This window comes from Colobus angolensis, unplaced genomic scaffold (assembly GCF_000951035.1).
Source record: "Colobus angolensis palliatus isolate OR3802 unplaced genomic scaffold, Cang.pa_1.0 Scaffold152, whole genome shotgun sequence".
In the NCBI taxonomy this organism is placed as follows: domain Eukaryota; kingdom Metazoa; phylum Chordata; class Mammalia; order Primates; family Cercopithecidae; genus Colobus; species Colobus angolensis.
In genome coordinates, this window is record NW_012114622.1 from 5,343,908 (window position 1) to 5,362,767 (window position 18,860).

Here is an 18,860-nt window from a genome sequence, read left to right on the forward strand (position 1 = left end):
AATATATGCTTTGCAAATAGATAAATACTATAAAAATCGAATATACATATTTGAACCCTTATTTTCAATATAAAAGAAACTTTTCAAACTCAGTAAAAGTGCATTTTGAATAATAAGAGTACCTGGGCTTCCAAAAATCATATCCAAGTGCTTTGTTTTTCTAATTCACTGGGCAGGCTTTGTAAAAATAAGCTACTGGAGAGGGGTGTATATTTTTGTCTTCCTCTGATAAAAACCCACTCTGAAAATGTGTTTTCCATTCTTCTAGAAACATTATTTGTTACTCATTATGTTAATAACAATAGCATATTGTTATTATGTTAATAACTTACTACATAAACATATCGCTCTTCAATAGTGCTACTGTAGGTATAGACACCATTTTGATACATTATGAAATATACACTCCAGTAACAGGTTTTTTTAAAATTATCAGCTTGACTCAAAGATGTAAATACTTAAGAACAATGCCAAACATAGTATCTGAAATGATATCTTTTCAGTGTTTCTAGTATATGAATTTCAAAACACTATATGGTATTCATTTCTTACACTAGATTTGCCTTTCTTTAACATGAGGTAAGTATTTTGACTACTGCAGTTTGCTCAGGTGCTAGGGTTCTAAGACTTTTTGAATTTCCTTGTAGTAGTCACCAAACAGTATCTACTTTTCTCTTCCATTTATTCCTTATGTCCATCTCCAGGATCTTTAAATACTAACAGTAGACAAAATAAAACTACTTTAGAAGGAAGCGACATTCTGCAATCAATTCCCTGTCCATCTTTTAATTTTAACAAATCAGACACACATAGGTATACAAAAGGAGATTGGGGGGACCCTCCTATTCATTTGTTTAAGCCCATTATTAATGTCATTTCTAAGACAGTGTGTTACTGCTTTCCAAAGATAGTCACCATCAACATTATAGAAATAAGCAGTACTAACCCTAAGTACTTACACTTTGAACTTTAAAACTGAGCAGTTGAGTCATTTAGTACCAAGCCAAAACACAGAAAAACAAAAAAGCAGATGAGGCTTATTCTTGAGAAATGAAAAAGAGAAGAATATATATTTGGCTTTGGTGAGCCAAACATACAGAGAAGAAAAGGCTTTTTTTAATCTTACTAATATGAGAGGCCTAGAGTAAAAAGAAATAAGCAAAGGAATATAGACACAATCCTAAGATGACAAACATTCACAGAACAAAGTTGAATCTTAAAATAATACTGTATGAGTGAATCTTAGGAAACCTAGTGACAATAGAAAGTAGGAAGAAATGTCAGTGAGCTGTATCAAGAAACCAGTTGTTTACCATTTAAGGGTTAGGAGGCATAGCTTTGGGGGGGAAATATTCTGGAAATTCATTGCAGTAAAATGCATTTTTTTACTTAGAGCAGTTTGAACGTTTATTACTTAAAACATTCAGCTCTTATTCTGTTCACCTGGTTTTCCCAAGTCCGTAAAGTTTGGAGAAAAATTTTAGTCTTTTAGTCCTGTGATTCTACTGAGATCTTCACAAATAATCTCCATCCTGGAAGATGGCATCAAAACGTCCCTGCAGATACCCCATTGATAAATATATAAATATATGTATCGTTAAATAAATAATAAAAATAAATTATGTCAACCATGAGTAAAAGTTACCAACTCCCAGGCACTGCTACCACACAGTGCCTGGCATACTGTCCCCGAGAGAGTGCCTGGTGCTCTGTTTGGAGGGACAGTTCATGTCCCTAGGGTGTGGGCAGAAGGCAAGGCAGCCGTTCCCATCCTGCTGGATCAGAGGGCTTCTGCAGCTGAGCAGCCGCTTCTTCAGACTCATACCAGACTGTGCCACTTTGCCCTGGCAATCCTGACCCTCAGAACACACATATACGTGCCCAAGTGCACACATACAGACCCTCCGCTCCCACATCACTCCTTTTCTCCCATTCCTGCCTCTTGCACCTGGCGTGCCACACCCAGGTCTCCAAAGTCTCTGCTCTCTACACAACAGAACCGTGGGCCAGAACTGGCTGCCTGACGCTGGTGGAAGTCATAGCCAGTGAGAAGGAAGAAGTAAGCCAGCCAGCAGCTGTGGCATGCTCTTCCACATAGCCCTTCTCTGACAGTTCCCTCAGCACGCGGCCTTCGGGGAATGTAGGCTGCAAAATGTCAGGAGGTAGAAATGGCTGCACTGGCAATTGTACCAACAGTGCACACATGTGCACACTCCCCTGCAGAAATGTGCCGCTGTGCAGTGCAGGCGGACACTGAACAAAACTACATGCACACATACAAAAACTGCAGTCAACTTAGGAAGGTATCTCCAAATGTGCAGCAACTCTGGTGGAATAAAATTAGTAGTATATTTCATGCCAGAGCGATGAATCCCAATTATCTGTTTACAAGTAATTCCTTAACTAAAAAACAGTAGATATTGAACTAGAAGGTCATGTTTAAATCCTTCCATTAATTTCTATATTTCTGATCATTTGCTTTTGAGGATTTTTTTAAAGCAGAGTAGAATTCAGTGGAAGTGTGTCTTTGTCCCCAGAGGTTTCTGCATGTGCAAGCATTTTAATCTAGACTGCCAGAACCCCCAGGCTTTTTACTGAAGTTTGCAGAGGAAGACTTATCTGTATTGACTTATATGTTGCACAGAACAAATAAAAGTCTCAGACAGGCCTTTTTTACCCAACAAAGGCTTATTTTTTTCCGTCCTTTGCTTGGGCTCAAGCACTCCTGCCCTGCGTGCCTCCACTTTAAACATGATCAGATCTGTGCTTCATTGCAAATAACAACTGACCAACAATGGGCCCTGCTTCATAGATTTGGGAATGTTTGGCTTAAGCTGCCAATGACTGAAGGCCTTTAATTCCCACCGGCCAGTCACAGTCTGCTTTGTTGTTGTCTGTTGATGTGTCTGTGCTCATTATTCCTTGACATGCAACATCCCCCCTCCACCCTCCAACCATCCACAACCGCACAGAAAGCAAGATTCAAATGGGAACAGCTGTAGTGGTTCAATGGGAAATGATGCCTCTTGTGCAAAGGGGAGGGAGACAGAAAAGGGAGAAGGCCTATTTGAAAAAGGCAACAGCTTTCAGAAAGTCTCCTTTAAGAAATCTACTTTTGAATATACTTCAGTGAAATCATTGTTGAAACAGGCTGACAATGGAAATCTGCCCAGATTGAAAATGCCAGTCCTAATCCAAAAAACAATTCCTAGCTAATAGCTTGTTGCATTTTTATATTATTTCTAGACTTTGAGCTTTTGAATTAAATGGCTAACTAGGAAATGTTACCATTTCGTATATATGTTGTGGATATAAATGGGCACAGATGTACACCCAGCTATAAGTGGGATTTTTTCTAACACGTTTTTGATTTATGATATCTATAAGAATTATTTTTTAAAGATCATCAGGATGTAAAACAGAGTGTGTATGAAAGTAACCATTGGTTTAGAATGTTGATCTAACATGGAAATAAAATTTGTAACACCACACTATAAGGTTAAAAAGAAAATTGTATAATAAAGGAAATACAAAGGCTTTGGCATGGTTTTTTACAATCAACAATGGTTAATTTTGATATGTAGTTGTGAACAACTTCAAAACACTTAAGTTTAAAACTCTTGCAAGCACTTTTAATTGATTAGGAATGAATTCTAGATGCACAAAATGATTGGACCGTGAACAGTAATACAACTATATCTAAGAACAATTAACTTTTGCTGGCCAAAAAAGAAACGTATGATTGCATGAAAATGTGTATAAAACATCTATAGAGTATTCTTGTCAAATATAAATGAAATTAACTTTATTATAGAAATCATTCTGAGGATTTCTAGGGAAGACAAATACTTACATTTTGACATAAAACAAATTGGATTATATCGAAGACACACTCTACCTTTTAGCTATCAACTTTTTTTCTTCCTTGAATTTATATCTTACCCTTTTTTGCACATAAACTTCATCTGTTAACAACCTTTGGAAAACCAACAGATATTTCTGACATAAATCTAGTGCATGTTGTTCCAGGTTTAATTATATGCAAAGGAATGATACAAACTTGGAACATCAGTCCATAAACTATGAACAGATGGGTAGAAGTATTCGATATATCTTGATAAAACTCTTAAATTCATGGCAAAGCTTGTTGATCATGGTTTTCTTTTTTTAAAAAAAACAACTTCATGACCAACACAGATCAAACATCCATCCAGTCTACATTGTTCTTTTTTTTCATTATGACATACAAATGCCCATTTACAAATAATACACCAAAATGAATAAAAGTTTGGATACCAAAATGAAGATTTGTTCCAACTGATATCGTGCCTTCTGTATACAAAGGTCCTTGTTTCAAGTCCATTCCTTCCCCAGTGGTACAATACAGGACACAGTTGTAGAACTGAAGCGCCTCTAACAGCCATTTTTCTTTCTTTTCTGAAAGCTCAGTTGTTGTGTCCCCATAGTCATGGACTGAATTAACACAATATTTCCTTTCCTTTTTTTTTTTTTTTTTTTCACTGTAATCTTGGCCAGTATTGAGACATATCAGGCTCACTTCCGGGAACTTGAACTGGAACTGACACACCAGGGGAAATGAGTCCTAGAAGTGGATGAAAGAAATAGCCATGTAGATATTCCCTTTGAGAAACAGACATGGAATACAAATTTATGGGTTTACAAAAACAACTAATACTTTCTAACATTTTTTACTGTACTAAAAAATACTTCCATTGTTACAAATAAAAGTAGCACCTTCAGAAACTAGACAACATGTTTATATATACCTGTTGGATCCCAAGTACCTGCCCGCCAATCCAAAAGAAAAGAAAAAATCCTCTGTTTGTTTGTATGTTTGGAAATTTTATAATAAAGCTATCTCTGGAAAACCAATGTGTCACTTTTTATTTGCAGCGAAAGGTCTAGGGGAGATACGATGGCAAGAAGCATTTCAACAAGCACGCACCTACAGCTCAGTGGGCCCCCTACTGAGCATAGTCTAATAATCTGTCCTCAGAAAACTTGCAGTCTCAGGCCTTGTCTTCATATACAACTTTGGTGACCAAATTCAGGAAAAACAATTTCAGTTTTTGCATATGGTGTAAGGTTACCAATTAGCTTAACTGAATTTCCTTTTTCAATCCCCATCCCCCAGGGACAGGACAGCAAAGAGTTAAACACAACCTCCCACAGGACCAGAAGATTCTGTTTGGGTAGACTCCTAGTGAAGAGAGATCACCTGGTAAAAGAAACTGTACAGGCCACCTCTGTACAGCCCGCAGAAAGCAGTGGCTCACCTGTTGAAGTGGTGCCCGAGGTACCCATTGGCTGACTGTTCATGTGTGTCTGCATATGTGGGGGGGTGTAGGTATCATAACTCCGCCCATTCACCGAAGGGCTGGTGGGCAGCATGCAGGAGTATGAGGAGGTCTGGCTGGGGACTGGGGGCTGTGAGGAGAGAGGCAAACCTGTGGTTACTGAGGAACACATCACACAGCCACAGCCCCAGGCTCCCTCCTCCCAAGGAAATCTGGCAACAAGTCTGATCATTAAAGATGCCTTCATGTGAAGTACTGGAATTCCATATGATAAATCTAAGATTGGGCCTCGAGCTAGTCCTTCCACTGGCCACAGCTAGAAGAAAGTTGCCTATGTATCAAGCTTCTAAAGCACAGTAGGTTCTGACAACTGTCCAGCTCCATGGTTGCCACTATCCATAAATTAATGGGATTTTTGTCTCTGACCTCTGCTGGCGTCTTTGAAGAACCTATAGCATGAGGACCTTCATCAAAACACATCCCCCCTCTCCCTGCAAATCTGGATTTATTTGGGAACCCCGTAACCCCCAAAGCCCACATCTCAAGCTTTGGGACAGAGAACAGTGGGAGGAGCTCTCAGTAAAGTATGGTTCAGGGACCTTGGGAACCTTTCACAGCCAGACTCATGGGATTAAAGATTATTTGAAGAAGAAGATCTGTAATGACCCCAAGTTAAAGTGATCAGAAGTGTTAGAAAATATATCCCACCCCCATCCTGAGAATTAACCACGATTTCCTAATAGACCCAAATCCCAGATCGAGTTAGTAAATGTAACCCACCTCCATCCTGAGAATTAACCATGACTTCCTAACAGACCCAAAAGCCCAGACTGACTTATAACCAGAAAACTGTTGCTGCCCTCGAACTGTTCAGAATGGCAGCATTGAGGAGGTAAACCTTTCTCCTAACAAAACGCCTCATGAGCTCTCATGGTACTACACCATGGCAGCAAACTTGGAATGAATTAAAAGAAGTGTGTCGGGAATAAGCAAATCAGATGGTAATACAGTATACTATCATTTTTCTTCTCTGCAAACTGGAGAAATGTTTAATTTCCAAGATCCATATTCTCAGAGAGGGAAGCATATCAGAGAAGGTCCAGAGGAAGACATCCACCATTTGTAAAATGATGATTTTGGTCAAGAGAATGAAAAAATGGATAGACAAACCGGCTCACCCACTCCACAATTCAAAGAGTAGTTTTCTCTGAAGAGTAAAGTTATTAATCATTTTGATTTTCTTTAAGCTTAATAAATGCATGTACTTTTTGAATTATATAAATTATGTAATTTTTAAAAGTCAGTGTTTGAAATAGATTGATTCCCCACACTGGTCTGTATGTGGAAACAGCCCTAATAAAATGGCAGCATCTACTTGTACATCTTATTATTTTCTCATACACATTTTGCTATCTTCACAGAAACCTGGATGTTGTTATAACATATGAAGCTGAACAAGACACTCTGTGGCCTTATTAAAGTCAGATGATGACGACTAACATCAAGTTCAAAGAGGCAAACAGGCCTTGAGGGCCCTGCCAGCATTTCAGCTTGCATTTGTTTCTAATTCCTGCAATGACTTCCTCTAGGCAACCTGACTTCTGGAAAATTCCAATGCGGTTATAGCAACACCAACTAATGGGCTGTTAATCCCTTAATTTACATCAATTGCACTATGGTCAATAATATCCAGATGCAATAAAAATAAACATGTGAATAATTCTTCTAAAGTTGCTTATCTAGCTGGTCCTATATTAGTCTGAAGACTGTGAAACATTTATTTTGCTGTGATTTGGATCTGAAATCCAGCAAAAAATGTTCAGTGGAGAATAAACAACCAGTGTAGCCCCAGAACTGTTTCCAGCAGAGGCTCACGCTGGCCGGTATCATACCATGTAATATCTCTAATTGTTGCACAAACAGGAGTTCTAGGAAAACCACTGGGAAAGGCCTACCAGAAGACATTTTTCCTATCAATAATCCGTCCAGCAACAAAGGTGTAGTACAAACCATCTGCCTTATCCAACTTACATCATAAAGGGTGAACCTAGTGCAGGGCCTCTAAATTAGGGGCTAATAGATATTTGGGACAGAACTAAGAGGAGAGGCAGGCTGTCATACCAAGTGAATAGCATCAAGCTTCCCAGGCAGCTAGGAGGGCCACAAACTCATCACACCATTCACGGCAAAGACACACTAAATTTCCAGCAAACACCTGCTATGCCTTTTCTTATTGTAGATATAGACAGAAAACTAGCATTCTCATTATGTTATGTATATCTCACCATGTAAATATGAATCCCATTTCCGAACCCTTTTTTCTTTCTCACTGGTTTATCACATATACCCTAAGTAATGCCCCAAATGCATGCATAGATTATATATTTAGCATACAAACACAATAATATAAACCCAAATTTTAAACTACTAATCTCCTGCTATCTGATAATGTGCCAGCATTATTTCCATTTTCTGGTACAAGGCTCCCTAGTACCCGAAACATGCCCCACCACCACCCAACATTATCAAGGTAACAGTATAATAAAAGGCAGATCAACTTGACAAAACTGGACAGATTTTTATTACTAATTTTTTTAGGGCATGAATTAATGAGTCAATCACTTAAAAGAGATTGGATTGACTGTCTCACTGGTACCCAAAACATGCCCCACTACCACCCAACATTATCGAGCTAGACAGTATGATAAGAGGCAGGTTAACCTGACAAAACCGGACAGATTTTTTTGCGGGGGGGGTAGGGCATGAATCAATGAGTCAATCACTTAAAAGAGATGGGATTGACTGTCTCCGACTTGACTGGTCAAACCAATCACTGTAGTGCGAAAAGCTCCCAAGGGTGCAGACACGGCCAACAAGGTCCGCAGGCCCTGAGCCACTCCTCACTTCTCTGGGGCCTGGATTATACAGGCCACCACCAGCCGCACTTACTTGCATAGGCAGGTTATTTGCCATGGTGAAGCTGGGCATAGGCGGCAGAGCGCTGTAGGTGTTTGTGAGGGCTGTGTCTGTTCGGCCCAACATGGAGCCAGATGTGAAGGAGGAAACTGAGGGCAAGAGAAATGACAGTAGTCAGGGTGAGAGTCAGAGCCCCGAGCAAACAGGTTTAAAGACATCGATTCATAGTATTAGTATTTCAAATTACCAGGTGTGGTGGGTTGTGGAATTGGTTGGTAGACACTGGTGCTGAAACTACTGCTGATAGGAATATGACTAGGTGTGTTGCTGGCCTGTCTTCTCTGATTCCTCAGTTTTTCTTCTCTTCTCCATTTGGCCCTTCGATTAGAAAACCATACCTGGAAATCAGATGGGACAGATTAGCACTGTGTCTACATGGAGCCCAGCCCCACCTCGGCACCTCCACTGCTGCCCTCCCCATGCCCATGGCAGCAGAGCATTTAGCAGACTGAACCTGTTATTAGTTCTATAAATGATTAGTGCTCTGTACAAGCACCTCTGTCTCTAGGAAAAACAAATGGTATGAATCACAAAGTGTGAAACTGCACAGTCCCTGGGTACCTGTATTCTTGCTTCAGGTAGATCTATTTTGGCTGCTAGTCTTTCTCGGGCAAACACATCTGGATAATGGGTTCTCTCAAACTCTGAAAGAGTAAATTGATTTTCTATATTGTGCCAGAACTACACAAAATATGTTAACCAAACTGTGGATCAAGCTGATTCCCACCTCCCCGCTCCCATTACCTCCAACCAATTCCCTTTAAAATGCTTCTAGTGTTGACTGTACTTGGAAGAACTTTCCCACCAGAACCAAGTTAAATTTTCTTTGGAATGACATTCAATGACCTTTCTGTGGCCCGAAATAGCCAAATCATCGTTTTTCCTTGTAAGCCAGACATTTAGTCTTTGAATTACTGGTAGATGAAAAGAAGAAACACACACACACACACACACACACACACACACACTGAAAAGATGCCCAGAGAAATAAAAAGAAAAAAGAAACCTTTTCAGTCCTCTATGCAAAGGGCCCTGGCTAAATTTAGCTCTTTGTACTGAAGATGTGGCATTTACTTTGATTTACTGCTTCTCTACTTTGAAAAACTCTATCACCTTTCTCCAGGGCCTCAATTTGCTCTTGGGTAAAGGATGTTCTATTTCTTTGCAGCTTCCGCTTCAGCTGAAGTCGCATTTGAGCCTCATCTGAATCTTCTCCGTTGGAACTGATGGAGTTGGTATTCTCTCCCCCTCCTTCCTGTTGCTGGCAGCCATCTGGAACAAAAAGAATAGGACGGTAAGAGAAATTTGGAGTAACTCGGAGCCTCCAAAAGGGGCTTGGTGCAGTCTTAAACTCCAAGAGCATTGTATCCTGACAGCCTCACCAAGACATTCCCAAGGTAACTGTCAGCCTTCTGTTAACAAAAGACATTTGTGATGTTAGTTACCTGACCGCCATTTTCTTTGTTTTTATCAAGACAAGACTTTATAATACACACACTAAGTGGCATTTATTGAATGAAAAAATAAGCACTGAAGTTTCCAATTAAAATGATTTTTTGTAAGTAACCCCAACTCCCCAAATGCCTCACTCCATTCCCTACAGAATCTCTTTACCTATGGCTGTGTTGGGAAAATAGAAGAGTGATGTTCAAGATTTCAGTTGATCTATAATCAGTAATTCCTATCTAATCAATTAGATGTTGATAGGTTTGTAGAAAATGCTATTAAGAAACCAAACCAAGCTTGTAATCTTTTTTAAAAAATATTTATCTAGTTTTTATTTGAATTCTGCACAGTCAATTTCATTTTAAAGGTTGTGAATTTAGAAGTGCTCGCATTGTTCTGCAGTTTTATTCAACTATTGTATGAGTGTGCTTCGCCTTGACACCTATTACGAGCACAGCTGTAATTATATCATCAGCAAGAACAGGCTATAATTGCTGAAAATGGAATTTTATATTTAGATAAAAGGACTGTCCATTCTTTGTAATGTGTTGCACCAGAGAAAAGTAAGATTTCTTTTAAATTTTTAACGTGTAATTTTTAAAAAGAAATAGTAGAGAGTTCACTAACTAGCTAAATATTCTATGCTGCAGCTGAATCTTTGGCATATCATTTAAGTGGTACAGTTTTAATTAGGGCATTTCCACCACTTTTAATGTAATTTCTATCTTTATACAGGGGGAAAGTTTTATTGTTTTCCCTTGCTGCCTGGAGGGCAAGATGTGCACTTGGGCTAGCTGGCTCTCCCGCCTTGCACCTTGCCTGTAAGCCACAGCCTGTGTGAAGGGAAGCAGGATTGCCTAAACCCTGACTGGGCCTCCAGGGCCACTACAGGCTGGGTCGCGGTTCTGGGGTCCTGAAATGACCCCCAAGGGATACCAACATGGGCTACCCACCTCCCTATCCTCAAAACTTGGCCAGAGGCGGGGTGGAGCGCCTTGGTGGGAATCAACTTGGCCAGGAATATTATTTATAACCAGGAGACAATAGGCTGCGCCTTCAAAGAGTTCAGGGAATTGTGACAGGATCTAGTGGGATCTTTTCAGGAACTCTGAAATGTTTTAAAACCCCAACTTTCTCCCCCATTTAAACAGGCGGATTCATCGGCACTGGCCACCATATGGGCCCTTGGAGATCTATTGAGATGACCACCAACACTTGAATAGCGAGGGGCTGCTTTTCAGCGCTGCACAATGCCCCGCGAGTAAGGGAAACTATTAAACTCCTGGGGCAGGAGCGTTGGCAAACTTTCGTGGGCAGAATTTTGAGGCTACAATGAGCGCGGACAACAAAAGGATTCTCTTGAGGCGTGCAGCGGGCCACATTGTGTTACAAGAAGCCCAGTCAACAGACTTTTCAGTGAAGTGTGTTAACCCCTCTGCTCTGCTATCATTAATCACTGTCCGAAGAGCGGGCGCCTCCGTGCTATTTAGGGCTCTTGGCTGGGGGGATGGAGGGTGGATGGGGGGCCAAGGCCCAGCATGGGGGGAGGCAGGGAGAGTGGACAGGGACGACGGCCAGGTTCCTACGTAGGGGAGATGGAGGGAAGGCAGGATGGAAACCAGCGGTGGGGGTGGAAGCAAGGGGGAAGGATTGGGGGGCCTGGATTGGGGGAAGGGCGGAGGGCGATGGAGGGAAAAAGAGGGCTCAAAAAACACAGAGGCCATAAAGGTATAAGAAAAAAAGGACAGAAAAGAATGCTAAGAGGAAAAAGAGACACGAGGGCCGAACAAGAGTGGGAGAGAGAGGAAAAGGAAGATGAGGGACAGAGAATATTAGTAACGGAGCCTCAGTTTGACTCTGGGTCTTTGCACTCCATCAGAAAGGTAGGGGTCGAGGAGGGCTGCTTAGCTGAGGGAGAAGCGCTCCTCTCACGTGTGCGGGCACAGGCGTCTGTGCTAATTTACCGCCCCAAAGTTTCCGGGACTTTTCAAAGCGTTTTTCAAGGGAAGAAATGAAGCGACCACCCCCACCTCTCGCTTTATTTTCAGGTTTGGTCAAGAAGACTGGAAATAGCTCCTTTTGGACAACTAGAAAGGCCAGAGGGTTATTGTTTTTGGAAAACAGACAAAAATCTGTGCACATCTGGTATGGGGTGGGGGGCACTGAGGAGAACACAATGCCCATCTCCCCATGGTCACTCATGCCCCTGCCTTCCTGGGGGCCCTATCTCAGTCCCTTTTCTGGCACATTCGATCTTGCCAATTAAACAAAGTTGCCCGAATCTGCCTCCAAAGACCCCGGCCGATAGCATGCTCTGCTCTCATTTGCCTCTTTGACATTTTCTAAATTTTAAAACATGGAGAATCACACTCTTATCCATGTTTTGTCTCACGCAAACATACACACGGGTTACACAGGCACGCACGCGATAGCCGCCAGGCCCTGTGCTGCCTCCAGAACTGACACTTAAGGGAGAAAAGTCAGCAGGGACAGTAGAGTTCAATTTTAAATCTGGAAGAAGAAAAAAAAAAGATAGGAAGTGGGGACTGGAATTACATGCCAGCAAAAAGAAACCCGTCGCTGTAGGATCCCTTCTCTACTCAACGGGGAGAGCGGCACGGGGACAGTTCTTTACTTCAGAAGTGGCAACTGTTTGCAGCCAAGCAGTGACCTAGCGGCTGCTCTTACCTAAAATGGGTGCCTTTCCCCCCACTTTAGTGGATTTGCCTTCCACTCTTAAAGCGTTTAACAAAATAAAACTAGAAGTTGGATCTCGAATTCCCCCCCCCCCCATACACCTAAGTGGTGGACAATTAAGATATCTTCTTTAAAAGGCGCTCCCTCGTAGCCATGCTCAAAGCAGGGGCCTTCAATCGGTGCCGTTCACCTTCCAGCCTAATCCGTGAGAAGGCGAGTGAAAGTGCCTCCCATTATCCCAGCCCCAGGACCATCTGACGATGGGGATAGGATTTGTTTCCTGGAAGGAGGAGAGAAAGAGAGAGAGAGAGAGAAAGAGAGAGAGAGAGACACAGAGAGAGAGAGAGAGAGCGCCACGCTGGGAAATAAAATCATTCCTTAGTTTCTTAGTGTCTTAATCAGTGAGGCGGAAAACAAGCAAGAAAAGATAGCAACCCGGTTGCGGCACCTTTTCAGCTCTGGAGCGCGGATCAAAACATTGTAGCATCTGTTGAAAGAGAGGCTAAATCCTACAGAGGGCCTGGGTATTATGGGGGTTGGGGGTGGGGTGAGGGGAGGAGATAAGAAAAAGTGTCTCCATGATCCCTAAAACCACCAAATCGCTGGAGAATTGGGGCTGGATAGAGTTGTCTCTTGTTGTTGTCAGGCTACGTCGTCGCGATTTTATTCACTGCCGCATGGCGTTGATCAGATGGAAACCATATTTGTCTCCCTCTGAGACCTAACCTCCGCCTTATGCTTTTGGAGTAATGGACTCTTTAAAACCCAAGAAAGGCTTCCTGGGCTGGAAAAGGGGGCTAGGGAGGGAGGGCGATCCTCTTAGCGCCAAAAAGCCTGAAGATTCCCCAGGAACGTGAAACGAGGCTCGCCACCAGTGCCCGCTACCCCTACACCGGCAACTCTGTGCTTCGTTTGGCCCACGTGTCCTCCCCACGCAAGTAGGGGTGATGATCCTGTGCCTGAGGTGACAATCACCCCAAAAAAACCTCACTTGAGGGTGAGGGGGTGGTGATTGTCAGTTGACCCAGAATTGTCTAGCAAGTGAAAAGCCCCTGGACTAGCGCCACCTCCGGCCCCAACCATCACCCGCGGACCCTAGCCGGTTAGACTCACTTCCCGCCCTCAGGTTGTCGGGGACGAAAATCCGCCCGAATTGGGCGCCACCTCTGGTGGAAGCTGCTGTCCTCAGCTTCTGTCCCAACTCCAAGAAGAGGGAGGCGGGTGTCTCCCGCGCCCCAAGCTGTTGGGAGCCCACGCGCCGAGGAGAGCCGGGAGTGGAGGCTCTGGGCTCAGCCCTCCCAGGCCTAGGCCACCGTGCCCTGCGTCCCTCCCCAAGATTTCTGGGACTAAGTGGGCCAGACTCTTGGCAGGCGAGGGATCACCAGGACCTCAGATTGCTGGGGGAGGAGGGGTGGATGCTCGTGAGTGCGAAGTTCGGGTGTCACTTGGGTGTGTCCAGTGTCTACACGTGGGAATCCTCGGTTTCAAAGGTCAGGCAGGGGTGGGGTTGCCTACGCTCGGTGGGGTCAATCGCTAGTCTCACCAGAGGCGGGAGCGGGCCTGGGGGCCCTCTGCGCTCGCGGAGGCGACAGGTTTGGGGCCCGCGCGGGCGGGGTCGCCCAGGGGAGCCTGGGCCCCGCGCGTCAGGAGGCCTCCGACGGCCGAGCGGCCGCGCTGGGAAACAAGAAGCGAGCGCTTTGCTCCCTATCTTCCCAGTGTCCGTCCTATATTGTTTTCTGCTCTTAAAACTGACATGTCTAATTGGCAATTGGTGCCGAATCGTGTCCAGAGGTCTCTTGTGGAACATTTCTACAGCTGTCTCCTTCAACTAGACGCTTATTCATGTCGCCTTAATGAGAAACAAAACGTTCTCTAATGAGCAATTACAGAGCGACAGGATTGTTCCCATAACAAATTCTTGCGAGTGACAGAAGCATCCTTTGTACCAGATATTTCGCATACTGTTACCGATTTTCCCTTCCCTCGCCCGACTCCATGGAGGCGCCGGGCATCCGGAGCCGGTTCGAGAGCGCACGGACGCGCCGGCAGCCTCCTCGCAGTCCCGCACGCCACCCCCGGCCCCGAGCCCCCAGGCTCCGTTGTGCTCCCGGGAGTGAGACGCCACGTCCCATTATCCCGCATATTATCTCCTTGTCACGAGGACAACAAATACCGATTAATCTTAGGAGTAAACTGTTTCCTATTCTTGACCAAACTACCTCAGGGTGTGGAGGGGGGCAGAGGGGAAGCCAACTGACCCTCCTCCCCCATCCGCTCCTCTTCCTCTAGCCCTTCTCACAGAACCTAGGGTGTTCCAGGTCCCATCTCTCCTCCCAGACCGGAGCAGCTCCTGGCACCCCGCCGTCCTGCTCACAGTATCTTCACCTGAACACTTCCACATAGTCGCCACCCACAGAGAGTGAGAAAGTGGGGCCCAGAGGGGCAAGGATAGTGGGGTGGTTTTAGTTGGGAGACCACCACTTCTAACGCTCCTACCCCTATTCGGCCCTGCATCTCCCTGCTCACCCTTTCATGTGCACCCTACTCATACTCACATAATTTGTCAATTACAGCAAAAAGCAACACGATACAATTATGTTTACCTCGCAGTCTGTCAGTGTGTTAACTTGTCACACTTCTACAAGGGGGCTCTCCCTGCATTCTAATGTCAGATTTGAATAGTGCACCACGCAGCTCGCTCTTATGCACAGTGCTGCCGACAAACACACACACACACCAGCCACCTTCATACTACTCCTGACATACACAACCCTCACATTCCCAGGCCAACAAGATGGTTCAACAAACACCACCTACATACAATGTGCTGGATGTGTCCAGGCCTTCAAATGCAGTCTCACCCATGACATTCCCCTAGCATGGAAGACCCGGGAGGAAAAGGTTGGGAGAGTAGGGGACAGGCAACGGGCTGCACATATGGAGAGCTGCGTGGATGGCTGCTTGAGTTTTACCTTGTGTAGGTTGCCCTGGCACCGAAGTCCCCGGATACCAACCAGGGCGGGTGCCCCAGCTTCCGGTCTGCCCGTTCAACATCCTTAGTTTATCATACATGCCGTCTGCGCCCATCTGTTGCTTTTCGCTAGCCAGGTTGCGAAGAACTCTGTTTATTGATGACACCTGCAAATCAAACCAAAATCAAACCAAATGGTAGTGTCTCCTGAAGACACAGTCACCCATCTCAGCTCACCCACCACTTTAAAAAGCAACTCTCAACCCATTAAAAAGCTCTCAGCCACCCCGGGACAGTGGATTTGCAGATACATCGTGGAAAAAATGATAGCTATCATTTTGGGCATGGAAATTGAGTTGAATAGAGAATTGAGGGGAGGAGATCCTTCACCACTGGTTGGTGTCTCTGGTGACCTAACTCACACAGTCGCTTTGCTTTGTTAAAAGACTGCCCGAAAATAAAATATATTTAGACTTGGTGTAAAGCTTTCTTTCATTATATTGTTTAATATTAGGATGGAAATGGATGTGTGACACCTGAAGGAAAGTTCTGGCAGGTGGATTGGGATGAAGTTACAATCTGGTTCTCATTTTCCTTCTTGATTCAAGTGCCTTTCCCTGGTGCCTCCGCCCTCCGATTTGCAGCATGCAAATGAAGTGAACGACTCCCCACACTTAACTCCCATTTTCCAGACAGTGAAAGAAAGGTCAGGGCATTCCTCTCTGTTCCCCCAGGTACAAAGGAGGCAAATGTGGAGCAGGGAGAGGACACAAACTAAGAGACAGTGGAGAGAGAGGGTGGGAGGAGGTAAAGAGGAGAGAGCCTTGGGCTTAGGACAGGGAGGGCAGATGTTCTCAGTGAACTTACACTTGGTATGTTATCGTTGGTACAGACCCCCTCGGACAGTAATCTGTCTCGGATTTCCCAAGCAAAGATGGACGGGCACTCTCGCTTATACTGGGCTATTTTGCTTACAACTTCTGGAGTCGCTACTCTCGGTTTACTACCACCGATTGCCCTGGGTCTGATGGAGCCAGTCTCGTAATACCTGCCCAGAATTTTACTCACACATCCGTTGGACACCTGCATAGGGGAAGTGGACAGAAAACCACATTATTAATAATTTCAAGACAAAAATAAAATTGTTTAAGTATGCATTAAACAATGACAAGCTTACGTTTTGATTGTCCAGCACTTGGACTTTTGCATCTGCATGGGTCTATAACACAAAAATATACCTTCAATGGTACGAGAACTTACTGTAGAGAGCTTTTTTCTTAAAATTACATTTGTAGCCCTAAAAACTACAAATATGATGATATTTTCAAACAGTTTGAACTAAAAAAAGAATTTAAAAGTTGTTTTTTTAAAAAACTGTTTTCTTAAACACTGCCTGAAGATGCATCAAAACGAAGTCAGATTAATTTATTTTTGTGCTGACCTTGCTTAAAGTGGTGCCAGGTTTTAAAGAGCAAAGGTAAAAAAAAAAAAAAAACTGATTTTTTACTTCTTCTTCTTTAAAAATTGCCCAATTGAGTAAATATGAGTTAGGGAGGAGTAAATAGCACTTGCCTTTTAAAATCAATATGTATTCTTCATAAACATGAAGAATAAACAAATACCTCACAATCTGAGGTAAGCATGGGCTGGGAAGAGCAGAATGAAATTATGCCGATTTATATAACTCAGTTTATTACAGTTCATAAACTGTTCCCACAATGAATGTCTTTACCAAATAAAAAGAGAAAGATTTTTTTAAAAAAAAATCCACACACTGTATTTTTCTGAAGCAGATGAGTTATCTGTTTCAACCCAGGTTGAAAGAGATAAGGAAGGATGGTGGAAGGAGAGGGAAAAGTGGGAAGGCAGGGGAGTGGGTGGGGGACTGGGGACTGGGGTGGGTGAGGGTGGGGGGTCCATAATTAGCATCGTTTACAGTAAGAAATGAAGAGAGGGCGTTGAGAGTGGAGGGCCGCGGGGGCGGCGAGTGGGGCGGCGCCGGGAGGATCACCTGCAGAATTCGGGAAATGTCGCACGGCCGTGCCCCGCTGTGAGCTAGCTCTACAATCTTCTGCCGGGTGGAGTCCGGCAGTGGCCGCCCGTTGACAAAAACACCACCAAGCTGATTCACTCCGCTGTGACCTGAGGAAAGGGAGAGGAGAGGAAAGGGGAAAAGAAGAGAGGAGAGCAGAATGAAGAGGAAGAAGAGGGAGAAGAAGGAAGAGGAAGATGAGGAAGAACAAGAACAGGAAGGAGAAGAGGAAAGAGAAAAAGAAGGGGTAAAGGAAGAAGGAGAGGAGGAGGAGGAGGAGGAGGAGACAACCACAATGCATCCTCATCCCCCTGCCAACCTGTGCCAACCTCAGCGATCAGGTTCCTGCTATCGATCAAAAAAAGGACAACAGGACAACCAACCATGCAAGACATTGGGCAGCCCAACCCCAAACAGCCGTGCCCTTGCCCACTGGACTGCAGCAGCAACAGAGTCAGACACATGCCAAGGAACAAGAACACATGGACCTCACTACCGCCATAACCCCAGCAGTGTCCCCAGCCCACTGCCCCTCTTCATAAACACTGTAGCCAGCCTCTGAACCCACAAAGCGCTAAGAACCGGCTCTACAAATCTCCCGAAGATCCCCTCTGAGTGTCACCGCAAACCATAGGTTCTACAGATCCCACACTGAACCTTGAAGGTCTCTGCAGTGTTGGAACAGTGATAGCAAACCTTACAGCCCTTGAGTGCTCCCTTGGAAGATAAAATCCAGAAATGTTTGCATTACAGTCCAAACTGGCCAAGGCCTGGCACAAGCACCGAGTTTGGTTTTGTTTGGTTAGAACAGAAGAAGGAAGAGGAGAAAAGAACCAGAGTAGCCGGTCTGTGGCTGGCGAACCCCAGTCCAGGTTTCCACACCTCCAGTGTAGACGTGAGAGTCAGAGCCCCGGCTCTGCTTCAGCCACAGACAAGTCCGGCCACCGCAAGTAAGGCTTAGAGCCGGGAGTCGTTTCGCACCGGCCACTGCTCGCTTTATTTCCGCCGCTGAACTCCGCCCTCCCCTCAGCCAAGGATAGATATTAGCAAAAATCAAAAACAGAAACGAAAAAGAAAAGACCACGTCATAGTGTTCCCCATCCCTCCTTTATCTTTGTATCTCACAACCTCATCCCTGTGCTCCAACCTTGGAGAACAGGGAGAGGGAGTGAGCCCCTCTTTGTAGCCCCCCCCCAAACCACAGACACACAAATAAAGCCAATTGCCAATTTCCACTTCCTTAAAAATCTCCAACCTGCAGCCCCGACTCTAGAGAGCAGCCCTCCTAAGAAAAGACGTGGCTCCCTTTTCAGCTCTCCTCTCCTCTCCTCTCTTCTCCTTGGAGCCTACTGATAAATTGACTCCAGGAGCCTGAGCTTCTTAGCAATAAATAAGCTCCAAATATAGAAGAGGGGGGAAA

At 44.3% G+C, this 18,860-nt stretch overlaps 1 protein-coding gene across 10 annotated transcripts in view; it reads right to left on the reverse strand.

Moving 5' to 3' along the window:
- Window positions 1–3,494: 3,494 nt before the first annotated feature.
- Window positions 3,495–18,860, reverse strand: part of PAX6 (paired box 6) — a 29,174-nt gene continuing 13,808 nt past the window's right edge. For 5 of the 10 annotated variants that reach the window (XM_011936342.1, XM_011936345.1, XM_011936344.1 and 2 more), the window contains 10 exons: window positions 17,420–17,550; window positions 16,586–16,627; window positions 16,276–16,491; window positions 15,410–15,575; window positions 9,408–9,566; window positions 8,856–8,938; window positions 8,482–8,632; window positions 8,268–8,383; window positions 5,298–5,448; window positions 3,495–4,603 (listed from right to left, as the gene is read on the reverse strand). In XM_011936342.1, the coding sequence (XP_011791732.1) occupies window positions 4,518–4,603; window positions 5,298–5,448; window positions 8,268–8,383; window positions 8,482–8,632; window positions 8,856–8,938; window positions 9,408–9,566; window positions 15,410–15,575; window positions 16,276–16,491; window positions 16,586–16,627; window positions 17,420–17,550 (1,301 nt within the window). In that variant the 3' untranslated portion in view covers window positions 3,495–4,517. The remainder of the gene's footprint in view (window positions 4,604–5,297; window positions 5,449–8,267; window positions 8,384–8,481; window positions 8,633–8,855; window positions 8,939–9,407; window positions 9,567–15,409; window positions 15,576–16,275; window positions 16,492–16,585; window positions 16,628–17,419; window positions 17,551–18,860) is intronic. The other 5 variants (XM_011936348.1, XM_011936347.1, XM_011936349.1 and 2 more) reach the window with 1 other exon arrangement.